At 46.2% G+C, this 27,293-nt stretch overlaps 1 protein-coding gene across 4 annotated transcripts; it reads left to right on the top strand.

Moving 5' to 3' along the window:
• The first annotated feature begins 1,261 nt into the window (after positions 1-1,261).
• On the top strand, positions 1,262-27,293 carry MTHFSD (methenyltetrahydrofolate synthetase domain containing). Of its 4 annotated transcripts, none has more exons than XM_075939961.2 (8): positions 1,262-1,413; positions 2,137-2,240; positions 3,922-4,035; positions 5,537-5,650; positions 9,336-9,426; positions 10,454-10,566; positions 12,005-12,130; positions 25,270-27,293. In XM_075939961.2, the coding sequence occupies exons 1-8, from the start codon at positions 1,386-1,388 to the stop codon at positions 25,795-25,797; spliced, it is 1,218 nt and encodes a 405-aa protein (XP_075796076.1). In that variant the 5' UTR covers positions 1,262-1,385; the 3' UTR covers positions 25,798-27,293. The 4 variants fall into 4 exon arrangements, with proteins under 4 accessions (XP_075796076.1, XP_075796075.1, XP_075796074.1 ...); XM_075939960.2 differs by lacking the exon at positions 3,922-4,035 and adding an exon at positions 4,090-4,203; XM_075939959.2 differs by having other exon boundaries at positions 1,371-1,391.

The following is a 27,293-nucleotide window of genomic DNA, read 5'->3' on the forward strand; positions in this document are numbered from 1 at the left end:
CTGCGCACGCCTATGTGTAGCCCTTTAAAGACTTACAAGATGGTTTATTAAGTGATGAGCTTTCGTGGGCCAGACCCACTTCCTTAGATCATGCCAATTGGATTGGAGGAAGTCGGTCTGGCCCACGAAAGGTCATCACCTAATCAACCATCTTGTTAGTCTTTAAAGTACTACATAGTCCTGTTTTTTGTTCCTTGTACAATGAGGGTTACAGGAGTTGGAGTAAGAAGGCCTCCAGCTTGCAGTATTTTAATACTATTTCAGAACAACTGCCCACTGTGTAGATGCGGACTAAGCTATTTCAGAATAGTGCTAGTTATTTCAAAATAGTGTTGCACTGTAGAGACATACTGGCTGCGTCTAGATGGGCAAGTTTTTCTGCAAAAGCATGCGGAAAAACTTGTCAGCTGTCTACACTGTCCGCTTGAATTTCCGCAAGAACACTGACGATCTCATGTAAGATTGTCAGTGTTCGTGCAGAAATGCTATGCTGCTCCCGTTCAGGCAAAAACCCGCTTGCACAAATGCTTTTGCGCAAGAGGGCCAGTGTAGACAACACGGTATTGTTTTGCACAAAAAAGCCCCAACTGCGAAAATGGCAATTGGGGCTTTCTTGCGCAAAACCGCGTCTAGATTGGCACGGACGCTTTTCCATAAAAAGTGCTTTTGCGGGAAAAGCATCCGTGCCAATCTAGATGCTCTTTTCCGCAAATGCTTTTAACGGAAAAACTTGTCCGTTAAAAGCATTTGCGGAAAATCATGCCACTCTAGACATAGCCACCCTGTATATCAGAGAAGAATGGTCCTGTGGACCAGCCCAGCACTTGGGACATCTGTGTCCCAGGCCTACCACAGACTTCCTGTGTGACCTTGGGCAAGTTACTTAGCGCCTCAGTTTTCCACCTATAAAATGGGGCTGGCAGCTGGGTTGTCCTTACCCACAGGCTGCGTAGCTTAGCTGTGTCGGTCTCCTGAAATAACGTTGCAGCGTAGCGGAAGCAAATACCCCTGGCCGATTTGCCAAGACCAATGCATCCCCAGATCCCCATTGCCAAGGCCGGGGGAAGTGTTGGGCACAGGGGCACCGGGTTCAAGGCACTGCGGAGCGCCCCGGGGGGCTGCGAGGATAAACCCGGGACAGGCCGCGGGGAGGGGGCTGGTGTCTGTCCCGTGTCTGTCCGTCTGACGCCAGCCCCAGCAGCGGGCGGGGAGAGCGGGGCGGTGCCAGGCGCAGCAGCGGGCGCGCTGGCCACGCGGGGAACCCAGCCAGCGAGCGGAGGGCGCTTGTCCTCTCCCGGCCGCCGTAGTCGCTGCCGCCACGTGGAGCGGCCAGCTGATGGGCCAGCTGATGGACCCCTCCCCCCGCTGCTCCGCTTGGCAGGGGCATGGAGGTGGGGGGGCGGCCGGGCGCCGGTAGGAGCGGCCGGGAGTCCGCGGGGAGGGGCGCTGGGCTCACACTGGGGTGTGTGGAGGGGCGGGGGCTTGGGGGGCGCCCAGGGGGTGTGAGCAGGGGTGAGGTAGCCCCAGGGTGGGGTGGGGGGGGGGAGGTAGCCCCAGGGTGGGGTGGGAGGGTGGGGTGGAGGGAGGGAGGGGGGAGGATAGTCCCAGGGTGGGGTGGGGTGGGGTGGGGGGGGGGGGGAGGTAGCCCCAGGGTGGGGTGGGGGAGGGGAGGTAGCCCCAGGGTGGAGGGGAGGGGTAGGATAGTCCCAGGGTGCAGTGCCCCAGGATAGGGTGGAAAATGGTCCAGCCGTGGTAGTGGGAGGATATCCTTGGGGGTAGCCCCAGGGTAAGGGAGACTAGACAAGGGGGAGATGTGCGCCCCCATATTGAAAGGGAAGGAGTTGTGCAGGGAGGGGGTCTCCATCCCCACACTGAGGGTGGAGGTCAGGCCAGGGGATGCAGCGCTCCTCAGCACCCTAATGTGGAGCGCACTGTGCTATCCATCTTCCTCCCCCATGGAAATAACTGAAGTAGCTGCGATCTTCCAGGGGTACTTTCACTGTGGCTGTCCAGTGTGTGCTGGACACTCTGTTACAGTGAAACCCTGTTATCTCACTGGCCTGACACTCTGCTTTCTATTCTATTCTAATTCATCAGTACATTGCCTGTTTTCTGCTTCTTACTGCCTTTTGTAAGGTGTCTCCAAATGGGACATCCGGGAGAAGATCTGGGATTATATGGAAGCAAATAACCTGGCAGATTTCCCAAGACCAGTGCATCACCGGATCCCCAATTTCAAGGTATGGGATTGCAGTTTCTCAGAAATGAATAATCTGCCTTTCAGTCATAAGGCAAACTAAACATTCTCTTAGCTGGAAATCCACTTATTTTTAAATGGCATGTTGTATGTATGGAAAATCAGGTACAACTGGGGCATTCTTCTGATGTATCTGAGAAAATGATTGTCAATCATGCATCCCAGCATATGGTATGGTTATTCACTATTGGTTGGGGGGAAAATTTTGAATAATAATTGGCAAATATAATTGGAAAATGTGAGGGTTGTACGGTTCATTTTCCTAAATACTAAATGGGTTAATATGGAGTACTTACATAAGGCTTTTTATCAGCAGATTTCAAAATGCTTTACAGAAGAGGTCAGAATCATTACCCCCATTTTACCGATAGGGAAATAGCCAGGGCACCACTGTGCTTCAAAGGTCCTCCAGCAAGCCAGTGGTAGGGATAAGAATAGAATTTAGGTCCCCTAAGTCCCGGTCGCTGTGTTTTCCCCCCCTAGATACTGTCTATAATGTGCTGCTGATTGTGTAGTGATTCAGTCCGAGGTACGTTGATATAACTGGGTTGTGGCGGCCAAGCTGTATTTTCTGCATAGGGACACTGCAGCTGTAATGCTCCTTGGTCATAGGGCAGTGGAGGAGGAGTGTGTGGTCAGAAGTGGCACTTAACGTACTAATAAACATCAGAGCATGTCCAGCACTAGCTCCCAAATGCATAAAGGTGCAGGGCCATGGCTGTTTTATCCACCTGCCTAGTGACTTGTTTGGATGTCCAGTCATTCTCAGGGAGCAATGGCTGTAGCATTGTGGGTGTTCTGAATAGGAGAAAGCTCTTTCCATCCTCTAGAACTCCTGCACGGTGCACGTGGCCTCTAGACATTAAGAGCTGGATTACAACAAATTACAGTTCTGCTTGGAGGAATTAGGTGTACTGAGCCCCCAGGCTTCCTAGCATTGGTATCATGGATAGCAGCACAAGGGAGAGAACGGCTGCCACCAAGCCATTGCTTGGTGCTTCAACCTGAATTATCAATGGGATGTTTAATGGGAGCAAGAGTTGCGGGGACCCATCGAGTGCCATGAGACACTTGGATTTTAGTCTGGGTGGTTGTGTGTAGTTGAAACATCACCAACTTAGTATGAAGCTCTCGGTCCAGCAGGTCAGCATTAGAAGTACGGAAATAAATTGCGTGGCTTGGCAGAAAGTAAGGATGTGAAAGGTTAACCAGTTCCAGTTAACTGCTCCAGCCTCACAGGGGGCCTGCTGCTGGTGGGCTGCTCTCACCTGTAGCAGTCCCTATCCGGAGGTAGGGGCTGTGCTGGTGTCCGGAGCAGCCTTCGTTTGTGGGGAGGCCCACCCAGGGGTTGCTCTGGTGGGGGCTGTGAGCCAGGAGCAAGCCGCAGCCTCTGCCTACTCCCCGCCCCGTGGGGGCTGGGAGCCAGCAGCCAACCCCAATGCGAGGCTGGGAGCCCTGCATGCTGGGGCCTGCTCCAGCTGGGTTAGAGTGGTCCCCCACTTGGCTCCCGCTTAGCTAACCAGTTAAATGTTAGGCTAAGCTAATGTTTAACCGATTAACTGATTAACTGGGATTTTACATCCCTAACGGAAGGTGGGAGTTGTCCCCTCAGCTCTGGAGGGTTGTGTCCAGCCTGATGACGTGCTGATGTCTCCTAAAACCAGGGTGCGTCGCAGGCCGCAACAGGGCTCCCCGATTTACAGGCGTTCAAAACTGCCAAGACCATTAAAGTAAACCCTGATGCTCCCCAGAGGACTGCTCGCTTTCTCACGCTGGAAGTAAGTAACAGTGGGCCTCGTTCTTTTCCTTTTTAAACCGTTCTGTCGATGCAGGGCTCTCACCGGGCTTGCCAGGCTGTCCAAGAGCTTGAAGTGTTCCACAGAACAAGTGAGGTCAAAGTGGACCCTGACAAACCTTTAGAAGGAGTCCGGCTAGCGGCATTACAGGTAACAGACGCTCTCCCCGAGAGAGGGTGATGGAACCTCCCGGGCTTCAGTAGATCATTTTGTCAAAGGCATTTGTGCGCCAGTCACATGAGAGCTTTACCAATATGTGGTGTTGCCACTTGTACAAATGGTGAAACTGAGGCACGCAGCAAGGTGGTGGGAGAGGTTGGAATAGAACACAGGAAAGCCAGGTCTCTGTTCTCACCACTAGATCCTCCCTCTCTCTTTCACGACACTTTTCGCAGCGGAATGAAAATATTCTCTGTATAGCAGTCAGTCTTCAGGGTACAGCTGTGGATTAAAAATGCCTTCAGAAAGCTCCCATGACGTTGTGGCATGTTGTGTTTAAAGCCCTGTATGGATACGAATGTTTACCTGTGGATGTGGATACACGCGGACAGACATCGGGATCTGCAGATCTGTAGGTCTCTACTCCCAAGAGCCACTGTGGCCAACTCAGAGGAATGTCTCCTGTCTGGGGCTGTACAGCCCTGCTGATGATAAGGCTGGTGGCAATACAGCTGCACAGCTATGAGGAGTTGCTGCCTCAGGGCGCTGGCTCCCAGGTGAGATAGGCCCACGTGCCTCTCAGTTGCCCACAGTATCTCTTAAGAGTGAAGTGGAGGACACCAATATCTAATGGGTCGACATTTGTATCTGTAAGGAGCTCCAGTTCTGATACAGACTTGCAAAAGCCTAAATAAATAAAATCCAGGTTGAATTGCATCCATAACTCCATAACTTAATGGACCATCTCTTAATGTACCGCAATTCACATTAGGGATGTGAATGATTAACCAGTTAAGGCTCATCTTTAATGGTTCCAATTAACTGTTGGGGGGCTGGAGCAGCTCCTCACAGGAGACTGGGCAGGAGACTGCTTCAGCTCCATAGGGCCCGCTGCAGGTAGTGGGGCACTCCAGCCTGGCTAGAATAGCCCCTGTTAGCGTTGAACCAGTTAACCAATTAAACAGGATTTTACATTCCTATTTCACATTGACTGTCTGGGAGCAGCACATGATGGAAACTAGATTCTTTCCCTGGCTTCGTTGAGAATGATCTTACAATTTAGATTAATTTTTCCAGTGTCTTGGTCATCTTTGGAATGAATAAATTTCTCTGATGTCATTGTCCTGCGTATGGGAAAGGCTTAATTTCCAAGTATTAAGAATGATTTATGTGTACAAAGATAATTCTGTTTATTTGTCCAGAGGAGCATTGGTCTTTGTGCTCAAACACATGACAATAAAGGATTTTCCCCCCTGTATATTTAAAGAAAAATAAGCCTGTCCCCTAATTCTGGCTAATTGTTGATGGATTTCTATTATCACAGGCAAGGAAAACTTTGCTGGTTCCAACACCGCGACTGAGAACTGGGCTGTTTAATAAAATTGTCCCACCACCCGGAGCAACTAAAGAGATCTTGAGAATATGTTCAACTTCTCAAGTAGGTATCAGAAAGGGGGGGAGGACTAATTCAGAAGAGAGGAGTGGTGGCCTTATAGGAAAGATACTATACTGGGGCTACAGAGATCTTCTCTATGTAGCTGTGGAAAAATCACTTAATCTTTGCATGTCAGACAGGGAAGGTAACACGTAATTTCTGTGTTGCGTCTTTTATCTTGTAAATTGTTCAGTGGTGGACTAACTCTTGCTAGATAAATGTGTAACTAGAACAATTGGGCCCCAACTTCCAGACATTGCCACAGCACAAATAACAAGAGAAAGGGAGAACCTAAAAGTTGTTGTCAGGGACAGGCATAAGGATCTGATGCAAAACAGAGGTTTTATGCAAAAAGGAAACGTCCACACTGCTTGTTTTTACACAAAAATCCCTTGCGCAAAAAGAAACAGCAGGAAATATGCAAATGAGATTGACTCATGCAAATGAGTCCCTCATTAGCATATTTTCTGCCAAAAAATCTCGTAGTGTAAACGTAGCCTTGTTGTTTTCACTTTCATACATTCCCTGTTTGGGCCTGTTTGTATGAAATAACACAGAGAAGATAATTCTCACAATAATGCTAGAAGCTGGACCTTTCAGGCCTGCTACCAGATAGTTGATGATCAAAGGATTTCACCTTTTGCTTTGCCTTCCCAAAATGTGTGGCTAAGCTCGAAATAAACCTCAACATTTTGTGTATTCCTCTAAACCAAAACTGTTTAGAGATGCACATTTATTTTGATTTTTTGGAGGGGCACGGGGTGTTCTTTGTTTAACTAAAACTGAACTGATGCAGAAATATCTATTCTCAATGGCTATATTCACCAGGATCATTGCAATAATGCTTCAGAGGCTGTATTTACGCACTTAAAAACCTCAGAGTCTGATGCTTAATGTTTCTTTCTTCTCTTGCACAGTTGAACATCTGTGCTTTGAAAACCTAGATGGGAGAGTATTTAATGTTTTTCACTTGTTGCTTAATCAGGTTAATAAAATGGTTAGGGTGGTTCAGACTTTTGGGGGTGAGATAAACAAGGGGCAGATCTTTTACCCTTTGGGCTCTAAAGAAATGAACAAAATACATCCATATTAACTAGTTTCAGTCACTCAGTCGATGTGCAGAAAAGTCAATTCTGAGTGAATTATTTTTTATTAATTGTAAAGTGGTACTTTGCTGCCCCCTACTGTACAAATGTCATATTTCATAGGTGAGTGAGTGTGCCGCAGAAATCAGTATTATTTTGTCTGTTTCTAGTATTTAAAACAAAAGTATAGCATTTTTGAGTGACTTGGCCAACCATAGCTAGAGGTGAGGAAAGGAATGCAATTTGGCTTTGTCTACACTGCCAGTTATTGTGACAGAAAATATGCTAAAAATATCCCGGAGAGGCATAAAGATCTTGAACAAAAGGGGTAGAAATGTAGCTGTGTCAGTCTGGTGCAACAAAAAGGGCTATACTGCTTCTTTTTGCGCAAAAACCCCTTTCACAAAAAGAATCGGCAGAAAATATGCTAATGATGTCGTGACTCATGCTAATGAGTTCCTCATTAACATATTTTCTGCCGCAAAAACTGGCAGTGTAGACATAGCCTTTGAAGACATCAAGCCAAACACAGATTGCTACATGAGCTTAACTTATGTTAAGGATTCTATTAAGACTGTTAATTTATTAAAATTGCGAAGAGTTGGAAGTTCTACCATCTATCATTAAAAGATATGTTTCTCTTGACCTGCTGCCCAATCTCATATCTGGCCTATGACCTTTCTGACATGTCAGTAGTATTTTTCAGGCAGCCTTGTACTAGTGAATAAAGTCATAATGTGTATCGTGCAGCTTGCATGTACAAAACATAATACAGTCCCCACCACACTTCTGGGAGATGGGCAAGTAAATATTATTCTCTCCATTTTGAAGATGAAGAAACTCAGTCACAAAGAGCTCATCTTCTCTGGCCTTATTTTACAATAGGCTATAAGCATTTCTTTTTTCTCGTGGGTGTCAACTTAACATAAAGAACAAAGGTTTGCCACCTGGATCAGATATGTGATGAGTATCCACCTGATCTTTTACAAATAGGAGAATTACCTTTGAGTTAATCCTGAAGTAAAAATATCTAGCAAAGACCAAACTAAAGAAGTGAAACCCCATGTTTTGAGTGCCTCCCATTTTTGGATGTCTAGGTTGAAGACCTCTGATTTTCAGAATTGTGGAGTGAATCTGTCTTAAACAGATGCTGTAGAGAGAAGAGGGGATAAAAAGCTGTTAATGAGTATTGGCTGCAACGTGTACTTACATTTCCTACGCTCTGAACTAGAAGGGTTTACTCTTGGTATCTCAGCTTGAGACCATTGCATCAGAGATGATGCAGACATCAAAATATGACAAGGAATGAAAGTTCAGACGAAAGTGCAGGTCATACTAGAACGTTCATTAAGGGATAACTGGTATGTAGAAAGGGACTGTCTTGTGGCTAATGTATAAGACAGGCAGCCAGGTGTTCCAGATTCTATCTGTGGCTCTGCTACAGACGGAGCTTTTTTTATAACCTTGGGAAAATAGTTTAGAGTTTGTCTACACATGAAAATTAATCCAGAGTAAGGTAGCATGTGAATTAAAAGTGAATTAACTATTCCTGATGAACTCTGGCTTAGTCTATACTTAAAAATTAGATTGCCCTGGCTTTGTTGTTCAGGGCTGGGAATGGTTTCACTGCTGAGAGCTGTCATTAGGTGGACCTTATCCCCGATGCCAGAAGAATTGGTCCATTGACCTGACTTCTGATGGATTAACTACCTTGACAGAAAAGCCTCTTTTGCCAACACAGGAAGCGTCCATGCTATGGTGCTACAGTATAGCTGCAGCACTGTAGTTGTGCTGCTGTAGCATGAACATGCCCTATCTATGTGGACACGCTTATGCTGCTCAGATGGCCCCAGGGCCAACCATACCAACCACTGCTCAAGTGATCCTCAGCAGCAGTCCCTGGACAGCTGGACGAAGCAGCTGCAGTCTGTGGCCTCAGTCACTGTTTCCCAGGTAGCCAGCCGGAGCAGCTGGAGCCCCTTGGCAACTGGCCCTGGGTGCCCCATTCCCCCAACAGTGCCCTGCCCCTATCCCCCCCCCCCCCCCAAGATTTAGTCACAGGTATTTTTAGTAACAGTCACAGACAAGTCACAGGCTGCGAATTTTGTTTTGTTTCTTGCCCATGACCTGTCCATAGTGATTGCTAAAAGTGCCCCTGACTAAATCGTAGCCTTAATCACAAATAACTCCCCATGTAGACATGCCTGTAATGCTCTCATGTTACTTTCAGGTAGGAATAAGAGATCCTCCGGAAAAGGGCTTTATTCCGGAGGATCGCTCCAGTCTAGACGCTTTTTTCCGGCTTTTCCCCCCAAGCCGGAAAAAAAGCGGCGGACATGTTTATTTAAATCCCACGGGGGATATTTAAATCCCCCGCGGATTTCCCTATTCCCAAGTTCAAAATTAGCATGGCTATTTCGGAATAGGGGCCAGTCTAGACGTAGCCTTAGAGAATAACTTTCCAGACTTCTAATATTTGGCTGGATATGGGAACAGACATTTCAGAGCTTGGTTATTTACTTGGCTTGAGCAAAAGAGACTTGATTCTTTTTTATTGTGATGTCTTACTGCATGCAGCCTTTAAATCATGTTTTTCTTCTTAGGGGGTAAAGGATTACAGTGTGCCTATAGGTCTGGATGCAAAAGTCCAAGTGGACCTGGTTGTTGTAGGATCGGTGGCTGTTTCTGAAAAAGGTAGGGGGCAAAGGCTGTTAGGCATATTAGAGTTTAGGAGGGTTTGCGTGGATAGGAAGATACCAATTTCTCTGTCTTCTATTTAAAAATAATCCATGTTCATGTAAGGAGATAGAAGTAGTCTTATTCCAGCTTCTAAAGGCTTGTGTCTATATTACAAAGATGCTACAGGTGGAACCTTTCTGGTCTGGGACTCTGGTCTGGCAACATCCATGATCCGGCAGAACCACGGATCTTGTTGGACTAGAGAACCCTGTACCAGAGAGCCTGAGTGGCTCTTGACTGGGACAAGAAGAGCCAAACCAGCAGCTGCTGCAGGCCAGGAATGCATCCTGGCCAGCGCTACAGCCCCTGAGCTGGGAGCACAGGCCTGGCTAGCAGCCGCTGGGGGCCAAAAGCAGGATGACAGCCAGGAAGACAGTGCTTCTGGTAGAACCCAGACCTCCCCTTGTCCGGCAAACTCCCTTGTCCAGGACCTGGCAGGTCCCGAGAGTGCTGGGCCAGGGAGGTCCAACCTGTACCACTGCTGACTCCCTCTGCTGGGAGTCTCATGTTACAATACAGTGGCTGGTGTGTATGCACGGTGCAGATGCACTGTCAGCAGGGTTTTTCTGGGATGTGCTGTTTTCAGTTGAACAGTCATGAGCGTGAATCTGCCCCATCTGTACAGATGGTGCCTCCAGGATTAAGCAGGGGCCTGTTAGGCGGAGGGGCAGCATAAAGGACTTCCATAGCACCTACCCAGTCTCCGCTGATTTTGAGGGAATGAATTTGAGGTGGCAGCTGCTTTACAGTCATCGGCAAAGAGACAGTCCTCTCTTTCAGAACTCTGAACTTTCTTCTTTGTGCTTGGGTTAATTCCTGAACCCAGCCGGGGGCAGACAGGTTCTTAGCATATCTCTCGGTGCTTGGTTCACATCCGAGGCCTCTGTTGCCTTTTTACCAGCATTCTGTGTCACTCGTACCATCTCTTGCGCTCTGCTGCCCTCAAGTGTTAACTCGCTTGCTGCTTCTTTGTTCATTTTAGGTTGGAGAATTGGGAAAGGGGAAGGCTTTGCCGATATGGAATATGCAATGATGGTGTCAATGGGAGCAGTCCAAGAGGCCACACCGGTGGTTACTGTTGTGCATGACTGTCAGGTGAGCCAAAGGACCCATTCCAAAGGCACGTCTGCCACCCTTCCATACCTTGCAGGAGAAGAGTGGTTTAAGCAGCCGGGATTAGAACTGGCTGGAATTTTTGGACGAATTATGTGCCCCAAAATGCAGTTCCAGGATGAGCAATGTTAAGTGCAAAGTCAGGTCAAATGTGGCTGAATTTAAAAAATAAACCAGTGGGAGGAGGGTTCATTTCAATCTCTAATATAGGGGTATGTCTAGACTACAGAATTAAAAAAAAAAAAATGCCCTTTTTTCGAAAAAACTTCACCTGCGTCCACCCTACAGTCGCATTCTTTCAAAAGTAAATTGAAAGAACGCGGCGCTTCTTTCAAAATTGGTAAACTTCTTTTTACAAGGAAGAACGCCTTTTTCGAAAGAGCTCTTTTGAAAACCGGCATGTGTGCACAGGGAGGAGGCAGCTTTTTTTCAGGAAAAAAAAAAAGGCCTGCTAGAAGTGGTTCTGGGTGCCCTTTTTGTGAGAAAGCATCCTAGCCATCTGAACGCTCTCTTTCGAAAAAGCAGATAGCTTTTTCAATCTGCTTTTGTAGTCTGGAAATATCTCTTTCAAAAAAGCTTCTTTCAAAAGAAGCTTATAACCTAGATGTACCCTAGGAGACATGTCAACTTTTCATTTCAAACCAACATTTCAATTCAGAAATCTAGCTAGACGCCGTTAGAAAATAAAAAGCACCAAAAAAATGGTTTGAATGAAACAATATTTTTTTCCATTTCTTCTGTTATTGAGGAAAATCCAAAAAAAAAAAATTCATCTTTGGTCAACTCCAAATGTATTTTTCAGTTTGGGCACTGAACTGAAAAAATGAAGCAATCGCCCAGTTCTAGTTGTAACTGTTAAGTAGAGTGTCTAGATTTGGGGTTGTTTCAGAGTAAGAACATAAGAACGGCCATACTGAGTGAGACCAAAGATCCATCCAGCCCACTATCCTGTCTGCCAACAGTGGCCAATGTCAGGTGCCCAGAGAGAATGAACAGAACAGGGAATTATCAAGTGATCCCTTCCGTGTCACCCATTCCCAGCTTCTGACAAACAGAGGCTAGAAACGCCATTCCTGCCCATCCTGGCGAATAGACATTGATGGATCTATCCTCCACTAATTTATCTAACTGTTTTTTGAATGTTAATATAGTCTCAGCCTTCACAACATCCTCTGGCAAGGAGTTCCACAGGTTGATTGTGCATTTTCTGAAGAAATACTTCCTTTGCCGTGTTTTAAACCTGCTACCTATTCTTTTCGTTTGGTGACCCCTAGTTCTTATGTCATAGGAATTTTGTCATCTTAAAGGAAAGATTTTTGGTATCTGGGAAGCTGTGTGGAGTGATACTTTCCATGCAAAGTCACAGTTCTGGTGCGCTTGCGCAATTTATTTACCAAAGTTCTCTTCCCTCTGGTTATAGGTGGTTGACATAGCAGAAGACCTGCTTGATGACCATGATTTAACAGTGGATTACATCCTTACCCCAACGAGGACTATTAAAACAGGCTGTAAACGACCAAAACCACAAGGAATAATGTGGCATAAGGTAGGTTACCTCTGCTAAATATGACTGAGGGTATGTCTACACTACCCCCCTAGTTCGAACTAGGGGGGGTAATGTAGTCATACGGTGTTGCAAATGAAGCCCGGGATTTGAATTTCCCGGGCTTCATTTGCATAAAGCCGGCCGGCGCCATTTTTAAATGCTGGCTAGGTCGGACCCCGTGCCGTGCAGCTACACGCGGCACGGACTAGCTAGTTCGGATTAGGCTTCCTATCCGAACTAGCTGTATGCCTCGTGGAAGCCTAATCCGAACTAGCTAGTCCGTGCCGTGTGTAGCCGCGCGGCATGGGGTCCGACCTCGCCGGCATTTAAAAATGGCACCAGCCGGCTTTATGCAAATGAAGCCCGGGAAATTCAAATCCCGGGCTTCATTTGCAACTCTGTATGACTACATTACCCCCCCCTAGTTCGAACTAGGGGGGTAGTGTAGACATACCCTTATTGATGTAAAATCCTTACTTCTGAAGCTAATGATGTACCTTTTCCTTCTATATATCATTACTCCTTCTGGAACGTGTATCTTCTGAGCTATGAGAGCTCCATCTCTAACTAGCAAACACTATGGCTACGTCTACACTGCAGGCTTTTTGCGCAAGAACAGCCGCCTACACTTGCGGAGCATCTACACTGCACACACGTTCTTGCACAAGTAAATTGACAGTACAGCGTCAGAACAGAGGGTTTCTTGTGCAAGCGTTATTCCTCTCCCCACGAGGAATAAGCCCTCTTTCACAAGAAGGCAGTGTGGATGGGCAACAGGGATTTCTTGCGCAATAAACCCTTTTGGCTAAAATGGGCATGAGAGCTTTCTTGCGCAAGAGAGCGTCCACACTGCCATGGACGCTCTTTCGCAAAAGCACATCTCTTGTGCAAAAGCACATGGCAGTGTGGACACGCTCTTGCGCAAGAACTTTTGCGCAAGAACTCTTGTGCAAAACAGTTCTTGCGCAAGAAGCCTGCAGTGAACATCCCTTGCAGCTTCCTAGTGATGGTGATGTTGAAATTAAAAAAAAAAAAGGGGGGAGGGGGGAACCAAGTGGGATCATGTTGCCATCTGTTGCATAAGAAACACTAGGAATGTGAGGGAAGTGTTTGGAAAATGCTAACAGGCAAACCCATGTTGCTTTCAAGTTGTCTGTGTGGTTGTTGTAAATGATAGTGGCAAAAACAAGACATGCGTTTGAAGGTGACGTGGCCTATCCTATGGATGTCAAGTTCGGCCACACAAGGACAACTTCTCAGCTGGTTTAAAATTGTCATAGCTCTGATGAAGTCAGTAAAGCTGCGACAACTGACAGCAGTTGAGAACCTGCCCCACAGAGTGTATCTTGCCTCTGCTTGTTGAAGCGGATTCTGTTCCTTTTCATGAGACAGTAGAACAGGGAGAGCTTAATGCTGCAAATCCAGAGTGGAATGTCTGCCAGTCCATCCTGGCAGGAAAAGTGAGGTTACATTTTTGATTAGTGGTAGGGATGTTGGGTTTTGCATTGCTGCTAGTGGTTAGGTGTGGGATTTATTTTAAAATATATATTATTTTTTGGTTGAGCTTATTGAATAGTACAGAAAGGGATTTCTAATTACTTTCATGCATCAGCATGATGAATTCACACTATGATGGTGTATTCATTATTTGAATGATCACCATTTTTTTCCAGTTATGTTCACAGATCCAAACAGTTGCACCAGTGTTCACACTAATGATTTCTGTCTAAAAGTTCCTGTCGTAAAGGGCTTGATTGATGATCTGATTTTTTTGTTTTGTTATATTTTCCTCTGTAAAGTTTTAAGTCGTCTTACCCAGAGAAGAGCTCTGTGTAGTTTTGAAAGCTTGTTTCTCTCACCATCAGAAGTTGGCCCAATAAAAGAGATTGTCTCCCCAACTTGACTCTCTTAAATCATACCCCTCTGAAGCTTTTAAATCATCTAGTTAGGCAGCTGAAACAGCACCCTATGACAATTGAGTGACAATTTGCACGTGACATGTAGTAATGGAGAGCAAATTGTTGTTTGTAAAACTATCCAGGAAATACTTGTAAGAGAGAGATACTTTTGTAGAAGCCATGGTCAGCTGATAAACAATTTACAAATTTAGCCTTTTTTTGTTTGCAAAATATATTAAGAACGGCCATACTGGGTCAGACCAAAAGTCCATCGAACCCAGTATCCTGTCTTCCAACAGTGGCCAGTTCCAGGTACCCCAGAGGAAATTAACAGAACAGAGGTAATAATCAGGTGATCTCTCTCCTATCACCCATTCCCAGCTTCTGACAATCAGAGGCTAGGGACACCATTTCTGCCCATCCTGGCTAATAGCCATTGATGGACTAATCCTCCATTAATTAATCTAACTGTTTTTTGAATATTAATATATTCCTAGCCTTCACTACATCCTCTGGCAAGGAGTTCCACAGGTTGTCTGTACATTTTCTGAAGAAATACTTCCTTTTGTTTGTTTTAAACATGCTACCTATTTATTTCATTTGGTGACCCCTAGTTTTTATTTTATGGGAGCAAGTAAATAACTCTTCCTTATTTACTTGTTCCATGCCAGTGATGATTTTATAAATTGAAACAACTTGGATAAATGACTCCACCAACTCTATTTATTAAATACATTAATACAATTTGGAATTAAAATGGAAAGTTACCATTTTAATTTTAATAAAAATTAAAATTAAAACAACGTGGATGAATAACTCCACCATTTCTATTTATTTTGTATAGAATGGGGGAGTATTCTAAGTACTCTGAGTTAACAAGAGCTCCGTTTGTGTTAGTGGATTGCATCACTGAAATATTTCACATGGAGATTTTCTTGTACTCCAGCTCACTTAATGGAATTGTTTGAAGTCCCGGCTCTTGCGCCCCATCCATCTTGCCAGCATTGCTTTGATCACTTTCTCCCTCCGTGTCAGAATTCAACCACAATAAATTACCTTGCTAACAATTCTCTCCGCATCCCTTCACAAGCTAAATCTGCAAAGGTCTGGAGAAGACAAAACCCCTTGAAAAGTCCTTTAATCTTTGTGTTGCTTTTGACACTCTCCTAGGCGACGTTAGTCTGTAGCTAACCTGTGTATCAGAATGGATGTGGTCTTTCATTGCTTCTCTTTTTTTTCCCCACTTATCAGGGAAAGATTAAAGACCAGTCATATAACAGAGCTTGGGACAAAGGGTTACCGGCACTTAAGCCACTTCCATCTGTTCACATTTGTAACTCGATCAGACATATTGTACCAAACTGTACTTCTCCTTAGCTGTCCCAGAAACCATTTTATTTTCACTGGTGGTGTTCACACTTGGGCGAGATTACCTGTGTTCCCGTCATTGCTCGATTGTTCATCTGTATTCATTACTGTTTGTGTCTCGTGTGTTCAGCACGGGCTGTAAAGTTTTCACCACCTATTGACAAGTACCCCAATTAGGAATGTTTTCAGTAGAACAGCAATTAGTGGCTGACGTCAACCAAGGAAGTCGGTGGAAAGACTCTCATTGACATCCTAATTCTACCAAGGTTGTTTTTTTTTCCTGTTTATTCGTAACCAAAGAGCCAGAAGAGAGGGTGACGTTGTACTGACTCACTCGCTATCTCTCTAGCACGCATTCACTCACACAGCTGTTATTTATGCAGTGCTATAGAGGTTTGTTGTCTTAGATGCAAAAAAAAGAAAATAGGTGAGCCAAAATTTTCAAAGCTGGTGTTTGCATTTCGGCTCTCTTTAGTCCATATTTGGGCACCTAACTAAATTACCTGATTTTCAAAGGTGCAGAGCATTCATGGACTATGGAGAGATTTCTGGGCACTCATTTTCTCTGGAAAACCAGCACATTTTGAATGCTCACTTTCTCACAACACTGAACACCCTTCTCTCACTGACTGTCCCCTCCCTACCACCAAGGAGCTGTCACATCCAGCAGGATTTAGCCATTATTTAGGACCCTACATTTTCATAAGGATCCAGACTTGATCATTTTGACCATAGTCCCTGAAATGAACTGCTGAGAACTGAGGTTGTATAGGTAGAGCCCTGCGCAGATACAAAATTGGAACCACATCTGCAAAAATGATCCTCAGATATCTGAATCCGCAGAGGCAGCTCCCTGTGGATCTAAAATGGATAGCAGCAAATTTGCGAGGGTCTAGAATCAAAATGTGCATCTGTAAAAATGAGCCGTGGATGTCCTCATCAGTGGATTTGCAAGGCTCTACAGATGGGCTAGAAATGACATGGGGAAAAGATTGCATGGGACAAGGAGGTAGCGGGACATGAAGAGATTTGGGAATGAAGGGGTAGATAAGGAAGACATACTGTACCAAAATGCTACTGCTTGTGTAATTTTGCCACCTATGATTCAGTGGCGGAAATACTACCTTCCCCTACCACACCATCAGTATTTGCACTATGGAGACATGAATGATGGAGGACCAAGTATGGCAACAACCATCCATGTTTCTGGGACAGCTTAATAACTAAAAGGACAACAGTTTTCAGGGTTGCTAATTCATTGGGAACAAGCTAACATGCGTTCTTGTTTTTGTGATCTTGTCATTGAGGCAGTTTTTTATGTGAGACACTGCTGTACAAAGCCTCTCAGAACTGGGAGGGCTAATTAATCTGTAGGGCTTAACGACAGGATTTTGTTTTTGCTGTTTAAATGTTTGTTCATAGGATCATGACTCCCAGCCATGCATCCTTTTCTCCTTCTTCAAACCCAGGCTTTGCTTTTGCATTCCTGTATCTTTCAGCAGAAGTAAATTATCCTAGAGGTAGAGGCTAAAACAACTCAATTTCTAACCAGGATGTTTTGTCAGTGGAATGTTGTTTAAGTGTATTGTTTGGTGAGGGGTATCTATGAGATGTGTAAATCGCTCATAACAAAAGTTCACCCTTCAGGAACATGGTTTGCCCAAGCAAAGACAACAATGGCTCACGGGTTTGTTTAAAGTTGGGTGTTCCTGCTTGCAAACACTGGGTCACTGCTAAGCATTGCCTTGGAAGATGTGCTTAATTTGGTGTGAAGTTTTATAGGCAGGTAACCAGGAGCAACCATGCTGGGTTTTCAGCATTCATACATTGTACCTGGTCTTAAAATGGAGAGGCAGAATGAAGGAGGAACATGTCAAACAATGCACAGCACAGAAATAAACGTGAAATTCAGTGCCCAGGCACACTTCAGGTTTGCTTACTAGTGATGTGAGTAGTCGATTAGTCTACTAACCGGTAAGCCTCGGCTTATCGGTTAGTGGAGTTGACTGCTCTCATTTCTCCCATTCCGGTGACTCTGTGTCAGAGGCAGCGGGGTGGAGGGAGCAGGAGCCGGCGCTGCAGGGAGCAGGTTTAAAATCCGGTTCCCCCCAGCACTGTCTCCACGCTGCCACCTGCCCCCCGTCTCCACACTGCTGCCTCTATCAAAGGCACCGGTGCTAGCGAGGCTAGGGGAGGCTGACATGAAGCAGCCTCTGTCTGCAGTGAGCCTAGACCCACCACAGGCAGAGGCTGCTCCAGCTGAGCAGACAGCCCGGCTCAGTCCCGGCTCGCGCCCAGTCCTGGATCGAACCCTGCTGCGGTTCTGCAATTTAAAAAGCAGTGGAGAGCCAGGCAGCCTACCTCCCAGCTCCTACTGCATTTTAAAATGCAGAGCTGCAGCAGGGTTTGGTCCCGGACCCGGTGTGAGCTGGGACTGAGCTGAGCTGCCTGCCTCTATTGACTAATTGAGTACTCAACAAAAATTCTATCAACTACTCCATTGGTAAATTAACCTCATTTTGACATCCCTGTTGCTTGCCACTTCGTTTATCAGCAAGGTGGAGGGAAAAGTAATGGTTCAGAACCTCATCTGATGTAAACTGGCCTTGCTCCATGAACAACACCTGTTGATACCAGCTGGCTGTGTCTAGACTGCATCCCTTTTCCGTAAAAGGGATGCAAATTAGACACATCGCAATTGCAAATGAAGCAGGGATTTAAATCCCCCCCGCTTCATTTGCATAAATATGGCTGCTGCTTTTTTCCGGCTCGGAGGTTTGCCGGAAAAAAGCGCCAGTCTGGACAGGGATCTTTCGGAAAATAAAGCCTTTTCCGAAAGATCCCTTATTCCTTTTTTTAAGTCTTTGAAAGACTGCTAGACTCGTTAGTCGTATCAGTATATGAGGTGGCTTCATTCTCCTCCACTTACACCAGTTTCACACTGAGGACTTGTCTCCCCTACACGGCGGATTGACGCTGCAGCGATCGATCCACCGGCGGTCATTTTATCATGTCTGCTGACAAGGGTTGGGGGTGGGTAAAGCATGGCAGGAGTGAAACTGGCCAGGTCTAGGAAAAACTGGAGAGGTATCAACTGTAAGCCAAACCTGGTTGGGGCTCGGAGAGACCTGAGCTCGGGGACCCTGTGCAGGTGCACTTTGGTTACTCTGGTCCTGATGACAAGTGGAGCATCATGCGGCTGAACTTGATGCCACTAACAAAGTGCCCTTCTCCCCCCTGTAGACAGCTCCCTGCCTCCCCCACCACACATCAGAACCGCAGTGGCTTTGCTTCTGAGTGGACGGTTGTGACTTTGAACGTGGTGCCTGGATTTGCCCCAAAATGTCACCGTGCGTTCTACTGCCTGTTCAATCCAAGGAGACCTTTTACATGCACATCTCTACATGGCTGGAATGCCAGGGACCCCAGCAGAATGCTCTGTTCAGTGGGAGATTCCCCGCAGTCCATCTGCCAAGTCACAGCCACCGGCGTGAAGCAGGTGCCCGTAAGGGGATGGTTTGATGAGATAACATGATCTTGGTAACTAATTGACCATTCATTATCAGTGGGAAATAGGTCAATGGAGGGATGATAGGAGTTACTACAGAGAACTTTCTGGGTGTCTGGCTGGTGAGTCTTGCCCACAGACTCAGGGTTTAGCTGATCGCCATATTTGGGGTCGGGAAGGAATTTTCTTCCAGGGTAGACTGGCAGAGGCCCTGGAGGTTTTTCACCTTCCTCTGTAGCATGGGGCACAGATCACAGCTGGAGGGTTCTCTGCATCTTGGGGCCTTCAAACTATTTGAAGGCTTCAATATCTGAGATATAGGTGAGAGGATTATTCTAGGAGGGGTGGGTGAGATTCTGTGGCCTGCATTGTGCAAGGGGTCGGACTAGATGATCATAATGGTCCCTTCTGACCTTAAAGTCTATGAGTCTAAGTGCATAGTGGAGGCTCAGGATTGTGTGGTGGGAAACTTGTCTGGGCAGTCACCAATTCAGCAATCTCCTGCCTGCCTCAGACTTTTAACAGGAAGGGAAATTTCCCCTTCTGAGCTTCTTTTTCCATAGATCAAAGGCCCTGTGTACATCAACCCCGGCCGTTGATCTAATCGGCATGACTTGAGCTACGTAAATAGTTTCACTGAAGTTGATGTGCTTCCCAGGTGATGCTACCAGCTGAGCCGTCCCCACCCGCAGCAGGCCTGACCTGGGCAGAGCAGCTCCCTTCCGCAGCAGCCCGACTGGAGTAGCCCCCTTCCTCGCCCCCCTTTAAGTGTTCAGTCGGTTAAACATCATGTTGAACCAGTGAACCGATTAAATAGGATTTTACATCTCGAGTCTAAGCAGAGGGGATCAGTCGACAGCTGGTGGACCAGTCGCTGCAGTGTCGATCCATTGTGTGGTGGAGACAAGCCTAAAGAGGTCACCCCGGGCAGAATATAATTGTCAAATGTGTGTTCCCTTTCAGAAAATCAGATTTAGCTGAATACTGGACCGTCCGCCTTGGTAGCCTGACCGTAGTGGAAGGTTTGTACTTGGTGGAGGGGCAGGATCATCCGTTAGTTTTTGAGGAAGCTTTCGAGAAGAGCTGGATTTGGGGGTGAGATCTGGGGTAGTTCAGGATGGTTTCATCACCTTCTGACTCCAGCCATGCCGGCATATGGCATTAACCTGGCTTGGGTGAGGCTTACAGTGGGGACACGGGCTTCTAGAGCTGTGAACTGGGGATCTGGTTCCAACTGCAGTGAATGTGTCGGGTAATGGGCACCATGCCGTTTGCCTGCATTTAAAAGGTGCCAGAAGAAATCCCATTGTATACAATCTGTTAAGCTGAGCAGGAGCATGCACGGAAATAACAGTGCGGCTGCTTTGGGAGGGCACTTTCTGTGCCCCGAGCACCTGACTCTCCCCACCCCAGGCCCGCGGCCAGACCTCTCCTCCTCCCCTCCCCGCGTCTGGTGTAACTCACTCTCACCCCACTGGAGGCGTTCACTAATCAAGGGGACTGCCCCCCTGCTTTCCCCACACACACGCATCCCTGTTGCAGAGAAATCTCAGAGCACTGTGGACGGGTGACAAGATTCTCACCAATTTACAGAGGTAGATTCAATGACTTCCCCCAGGCCATCTGCCGAGCCACCGGCGATGGGACTTGAACCCATGTCTTCCCACTCTCAGTTCTGTGCTTTCACCACTAGATGAGGCTGGGAAGCTACTGAACCAGTCAAACCAGGAAATGGTCAGTTTGGAGGAGGAGACTGTCTTTGGATTCTCTCCATTTCCCCATAAATCACTGCAGCCCTCAAGACAAAAGTAGCTTTTTGCATGATTATAATTAGCAACACATTGTCCTTCTGCAGGAGGGCTCTTTGTTTAGTATTTTACGAGAAGAGCTAACGGCTTATTTCCCTTCTCCTCCCAAGCCACCCTGCCTCGCCACAAATGGCTTTGTCGAATCTATACCCGGAGATCCTCAACTGCGTCTTTGTTTTGCGGGGGAGGTGAGGGAGTTAGACATTTTAGTTGTGCTCCTCCTGAAGTGACTAGCAACACTCCGATGGGATGAGGACAGCATCCTACAGCATCCTTTGGGCAGACTATGTTGCCCTGTTCCCATCATGAGCATGAAAGGCCTGGTGGGCAGTGGAAGCAGGGTGTGTCTTTGGCATGGGAAGTAGTGGGGGTAGTAGAATACAGAGGATTGTTCTTGGGTATGCATCTCCAACAGGAAGAGTGGTTTGGGGGGTAGGATTAGCCAGGGCAGGGCAAGGGGGATCTGCAGCTATGAGCACTTATCTCATCCACCCTAGGCTTTTGCTCCAGGCTTATCGCCAGTGTATCTCATGCTACATCTAGACTACGGGCTTCTTTCGGAAGAGAGCGTCTAAACAGCAAAAGCGCATCAAGAAAACGATCTGCTTTTTCTAAAGATAACGTCCACACTAAATGGACAATCTCTTGCATGTAAGCTGTGATTACTATGGACAGAGTGACCACCAGGGCACCTGTGCTTTTTCCTCTTTCCTCTTCTTTCAAAAGAACTCCCTCTTCCCACTCCACACATGCCTTTTTGTGAAAGAGCTCTTTTGGAAAAAGGCTTCTTCCTCGTAGAAAGAGGTTTACCAATGTCAGAAAAACCCCTCTGTTCTTTCAATTTTTTTTTGAAAGAACGCAATTGCAGTGTGGACGTTAAGTTTTTTTCAGAAAAACAGCCGTTTTTCTGAAAAACTCTACAGTGTAGACATAATCTCCGTGTGAGACCTCTTGGTGCAAGGAGGAAGCTGTAGGGAGTAATCATAGAATCATAAAACACTAGAACTGAGGGGGGGACATGATTGCACTTTTTAAATATATTAGAGGGATAAATACCAGGGAGGGAGAGGAATTATTTAAGTTTAATACCAATGTGGACACAAGAACAAATGGATATAAGCTGGCTAGTAGGAAGTTTAAACTTGAGATTAGACGAAGGTTTCTAACCATTAGAGGAGTGAGGTTCTGGAACGGCCTTCCAAGGGAAGTAGTGGGGGCAAAAGATCTATCTGATTTCAAGATTAAACTAGATGGGTTTATGAAGGGGATGGTTTGATGAGATAACATGATCTTGGTAACTAATTGACCATTCATTATCAGTGGGAAATAGGTCAATGGAGGGATGATAGGAGTTACTATAGAGAACTTTCTGGGTGTCTGGCTGATGAGTCTTGCCCACATGCTCAGGGTTTAGCTGATCGCCATATTTGGGGTCGGGAAGGAATTTTCCTCCAGGGTAGATTGGCAGAGGCCCTGGAGGTTTTTCGCCTTCCTCTGTAGCATGGGGTATAGATCACAGCTGGAGGGTTCTCTGCATCTTGGGGTCTTCAAAGTATTTGAAGGCTTCAATATCTGAGATATAGGTGAGAGGATTATTCTAGGAGGGGTGGGTGAGATTTTGTGGCCTGAACTGTGCAGGGGGTCAGACTAGATGATCATAATGGTCCCTTCTGACCTTAAAGTCTATGAGTCTATGACCTTGTGAGGTCAAGTGCAGTCCCCTGCCCTCACAGGAGGACCAAACACCATCTAGATCATCCCTGATAGATGTCTGTCCAACCTGCTCTTAAATATCTCCAATGATGGGGATTCCATAACCTCCCTAAGCAATTTATTCCAGTGTTTAACCACCCTGACAATTAGGAAGTTTTTTTCTAATGTCCAACCTAAACCTCCCTTGCTGCAATTTAAGTCCGTTACTTCTTGTCCTATCTTCAGAAACCAAGGAGAACAATTTTTCTCCCTTCTCCTTGTAATACCCTTTTTAGGTACTCGAAAACTGCTATCACGTCCCCTCTCAGTGTCTATTGTACCAAGGTGTAACTACTGCAGCCCCAGCCCCTGCACCCACCTGATGAACTCAGAATTACAGGTTTCATTTAAAACAATATTTCTAGCCCCTGTGGAAACAAAGAGAAGCTTGAAAACCTGACCCAAGTGTAACTGGCACTTCTCAGAGTTTGCAGTCAGCCCGAAATAGTAACTGCAAGAGAGAGGAGCTGTCCTATTTAATTTTAACTCTGAAACCTTCTGCCAAGCCAATGATGACTGGGGCTATTCCAGAGCTGGGGGTTGGTCCTGGAAGACACGTCCCTGTGGCTAGGGATTGCTTTAATTCGGTCTTGTCTGCAGAGTGTCCTGATGGGCCTGGCAATTTTTTGCCCATCCCAAGGACTCAGGCTGTGGGAAGAGGTGAAGGTTTGTCCTTGGGAGTGTTCACTTTTCTAAATAAAGATTCTGTATGTATGTTTTGAGCTAAGTTTTACCGTAGAGTGAAAGCAACGATCCACATGCTTCGTAGTAGGCTTGAGTTTGGTTTTGGGTACAGGAGTGATTAGTTACATGAGTGTAGAAAAATGTTTTTCCTGTTGGGTTTCATTAGCATAGAGCTTGCATTTCACATGGAAACTTGACAGCGGACAACAAATGTTCCTAATTGTTGGCCAGGAAAAACAAAGTACAATGGCTTCAGCCATTAGTCTAATGCCCAGCACAGGGGAGGATGCTGTCAGTTTCTGCAGTCTGGATGTACTTGTCAGGGAAAAATGCATCTCTCCAAGGATCCTCAGAGTCATAACTCATCAACATTTGAAAATGGCATGTACCTTTCAGTGTGCTCGGGCTCCCATGGCAGCTACAGAAACTAGGGATGTAAGACTGTAATCATTTAAACTGGTAACCCAAAAGTGCATATGGTTACACACTGGCTCCTGGTCCAGCTCCCAGGGAGCTGGCTGCTGTCCTGCACAGGTATAGAGGCAGCATTCAGCTCCCTGGGAGCAGGGCAGTAGGCTGGAGCCGGCTTAACAACCCACTCCTGGTGCGCACCAGCTTCCGAGGAGCCGACTGCCGTCCCACACTGCTGCCTTTGTCTGCGAGTGTGCAGCGCCGGGCAGCAGCTGGCTCCCCAGGAACGGGGCTGGCTGCTGTCCCCACTCCCAGGGAGCCAGCGTATAACCACGTTACCACTAAAATTTGTAGTGGCTGCATAGTTATAGCAATACCCGTTTGGAAACCCGTATACCACTGACCCGACAGATTGTGTTCGCTTTTAGCAAAATTGTGGCGCAGTCCAAAAGCTTGCTTGTTAGAGGCCCGATTCCAGCACCTATGTGGGGCCAAAAGGAGGCAGCCTTTGTTTTAAACTAATTGTCCTCAGTCACTCACTGGGTTGTGTTAGACCAAAACTAGAGGAAACCAGACCTGAGCCTGGAAATAAAACCCTGAGGTTCACAAACTGAAATCCTGAAGTGACATGTGTGAACCCTGGAGCCGCCTCTGCTAAATTGCCTCCCCTATGCCCTAGATGGGCTTTGATACCCTGCGCTTACCTGTCATCAACAATTTTTTGGCAATCGCCTGGCCCTTTTCCTTTGTCGATCACTGAGATGGAATTGACAAGGTACCTGCTACCACACTAATTTCACCAGTCAGGTCTCCTTGAGGGTAAACATCTTGCTTGTCTGCAGGTTCATCAACAGCTGAGCAATCAATGCTCCTTTTCCTTCCAGCAGCTACTGCAGTGGCTTTGCTACAGTTCACGGGGGTGGGGGAGTGTCCAACCATGCTATACAGAATTAGGGAGTTCATAAGTTTCCTCTAAATCATGGGTTGCAATGCAGTCCCTTTCATGGCCCTGGCATTTAGTATGGAGAATGGAAGTCTTTCCTGGATCACTGATGATGAGGCTTCTGATAACTGGGGCATGATGGAAAGATAGCAGGCCTCTTTCTAAAAACCAGCTGCCCCTAAGGATCCTGGGAAAGTAGGAAAAGATCACCCCCACCCTCAATTACTTTGAGAAGAAAGGGGAGAGGAAAACACACATTGTCACTCAGAGTGTAGCAGGAAGTGGGATGTGGCTGTGACGTTGAGAAATGATGTGAAGGAAATCGGGGAGAGGGGCACAGAGCCAGGTGACTTGTGAGGGAAAAACATTAACACAGTTTTGGCCATCTTCCATGAGGAAGACCTTGGGGGATGCAGTGGGTTGTGTTTGTGTTTGTGGGTTGTGTTGATGCAGCATTACAGTTGCAAATCTGGACACGCCCAAGTCAGCAAATTCCAAAGCCCTTTAGCTCTGGCTTGGTTGGTTATTTTCTGCTCGATCTGCATCATGCAGCCTGCACAGTGACTAGTGTGTATGGTTGCGCTGCCACATATGTTTATGGAGTAACTTCAGAAGTCAGCCCCACCATCAGTAAAGTTTGCTGACTGCTCTGCGCACTTTGAATGTTGATGACAAAATGAGATCACACGCCAATCTGACCATATATGTTGAGTTAATTGAAAAAACAACAACCCCTCCTCACACTTGTTTCTGTCTTAATTTTTTAGATTAGCTACGAAATGCTGGGAAAAATCCCCATCCTCAAGAATCTTCGCTACAGGGAGAGACAGGCAGGCAATGATGTTACCCTGAAAGACGAACATCCAGACTTTCCAAATGCCAGGAAACCAGCGGACTCGGAGGAAAACGCCAAGACTGGAAATATAAAACTGCCAGCTGAGTCCGCCGCTGCCCAAATTGGACATTGTCATGTTGGAAATGATCCTTTAAGCACCAAATCAGACCCACATGGTGCACCCGCCACTGTCTATGTAGGTAATCTACCTCCAGGCACACGAGTGAGTGAGTTAAAAAGTGCTTTAAAAGAATTCCAGGCAGTCCCCTTGCGGCTCACTTGGCAGGGAGCACAGCACAGGGCTTTTCTTGATTACCCGAATAAAATGACTGCTGAGAATGTCCTATCCTCTTTGAAAGGCTTAAGCCTCAGGGGTCATACTTTGCGAGTTGAGATGGCCAAGAACCAGAGACGCAAAGGGCAAGTTGCAATCAATGGACAGAGAAACAAATATGAATAGAAACAATAGGCCTATCTCCATTGCTCTGCAAGAATCCAACCTCCTTTTTTAGGATCTCCACACAGCCTTTAATTTTGTGCCAAGGAGCAGATTTTGAAAGCCAGTGGAAGTGGCAGCGGGGGGCTGGCCCCTTTGCACGAAGCTGCTGACGCCCAGCTTGCATTGGTTAGAAGCTGGTAGCCCACGGGACTGGAGCAGCCTCCGCCCGCAACATGGGGCCCACTCCAGACCAGCCGTGGCAGGTTGGAAGGCCCTCTCTTTCCCCCTCCCCCGCCACCCACCTCCGCCCTGCCTCTGTTTAGTCACTCGACCAATTAAACTTAATGTTTAACTGATTTACTAACTATATGGTATTTTACATCAGTAGTTTCTACAAATGTTCATGCAAATCAAGTATTTGCATATGCAGATGAAAAATTGGATCTTTCTTTCTCACACCATTACTCGATTGATGTGTTCAGTTGTCGGTAGCTGTGGAGCACTAGATGTGTGTGTCTGTGTGTATATAATGTCACACCCATTCGTTTGCAAACACGAATGTGTTGTTTGAAACGCTACTCGAAAGTATCTGTGTGCCCACAATTCTAGCCAGAAGCCTATATTCTGTCATTGGTGCTGGCATTGAATTGCACCTGTGCACACACCTTTGGAAGTGAGCTTTTGAAAATGTAGTCTGTAGGATGCAACACTTACCAGACAGGACCAGATCCTGTGAGGTGCTAAGGAGAGTTGGCTAGGAAAATTCTCCTCACCCCTCGAAACTGAAATTATTCCACTTTTTAAAGAATATCTACATTATATAAATGTTTGGGTTTTTGTGGTTTGCAACATAATTTGGTGACCAACGGAGGGGAAAAATTACAGAATTTTTGGTTGAAAAGCAATTTTTCAATGTCATTTGGTGGCTTATGATTTGGAGAGAGGAGGTGTTTGTTTTGTTTTGTTTTAATTTTTAACCCTACATCATGTGGAACATTCTCAGTACCTGTTCACTTCAGCTGAAACTGACAGGTCTCTTAATTCTCTCTAAATGTTGTGAATTTTATTCCTGGCTGGGAGATAAAACAAATATCAGTTTTCTTTCTGACTCTTTGAGGTGCCTTTTTCACAGTTAGAATGTCATAGAATTATTTTCAAGATTGTGAGCCCAATTCTCTTCTCGCTTCTGCTGGTGTAAATCAAGCACAACTCTATTGATCTGAGTAGAGGTATGTTACTGTAAAACTGATGTAAGGGAAAGAAGATTCAGGGACTCTGCTGGTGGCAACTGGTTAGGCATAAAGTTATTTGAAAAGTTACTAAGGCATCAGCACTGTCTGTTCATTCTGTGCCTTCTTATTACCAATACAGCACTGCACTCTTCCTTTGACCCATGATGCCAGATACTGATACGGGTTTGAGTACAGAGTGCTACAGGAAAATTTATTGACAGGGAGGTGCCAGCTTCTATGTGCATACACACATGTATTTACAGAATAAAAGAGAATGGAGATTTA

The sequence above is a fragment of the Pelodiscus sinensis genome, chromosome 12 (assembly GCF_052426305.1).
Source record: "Pelodiscus sinensis isolate ZL-2025 chromosome 12, ASM5242630v1, whole genome shotgun sequence".
Classification (NCBI taxonomy): Eukaryota; Metazoa; Chordata; order Testudines; family Trionychidae; genus Pelodiscus; species Pelodiscus sinensis.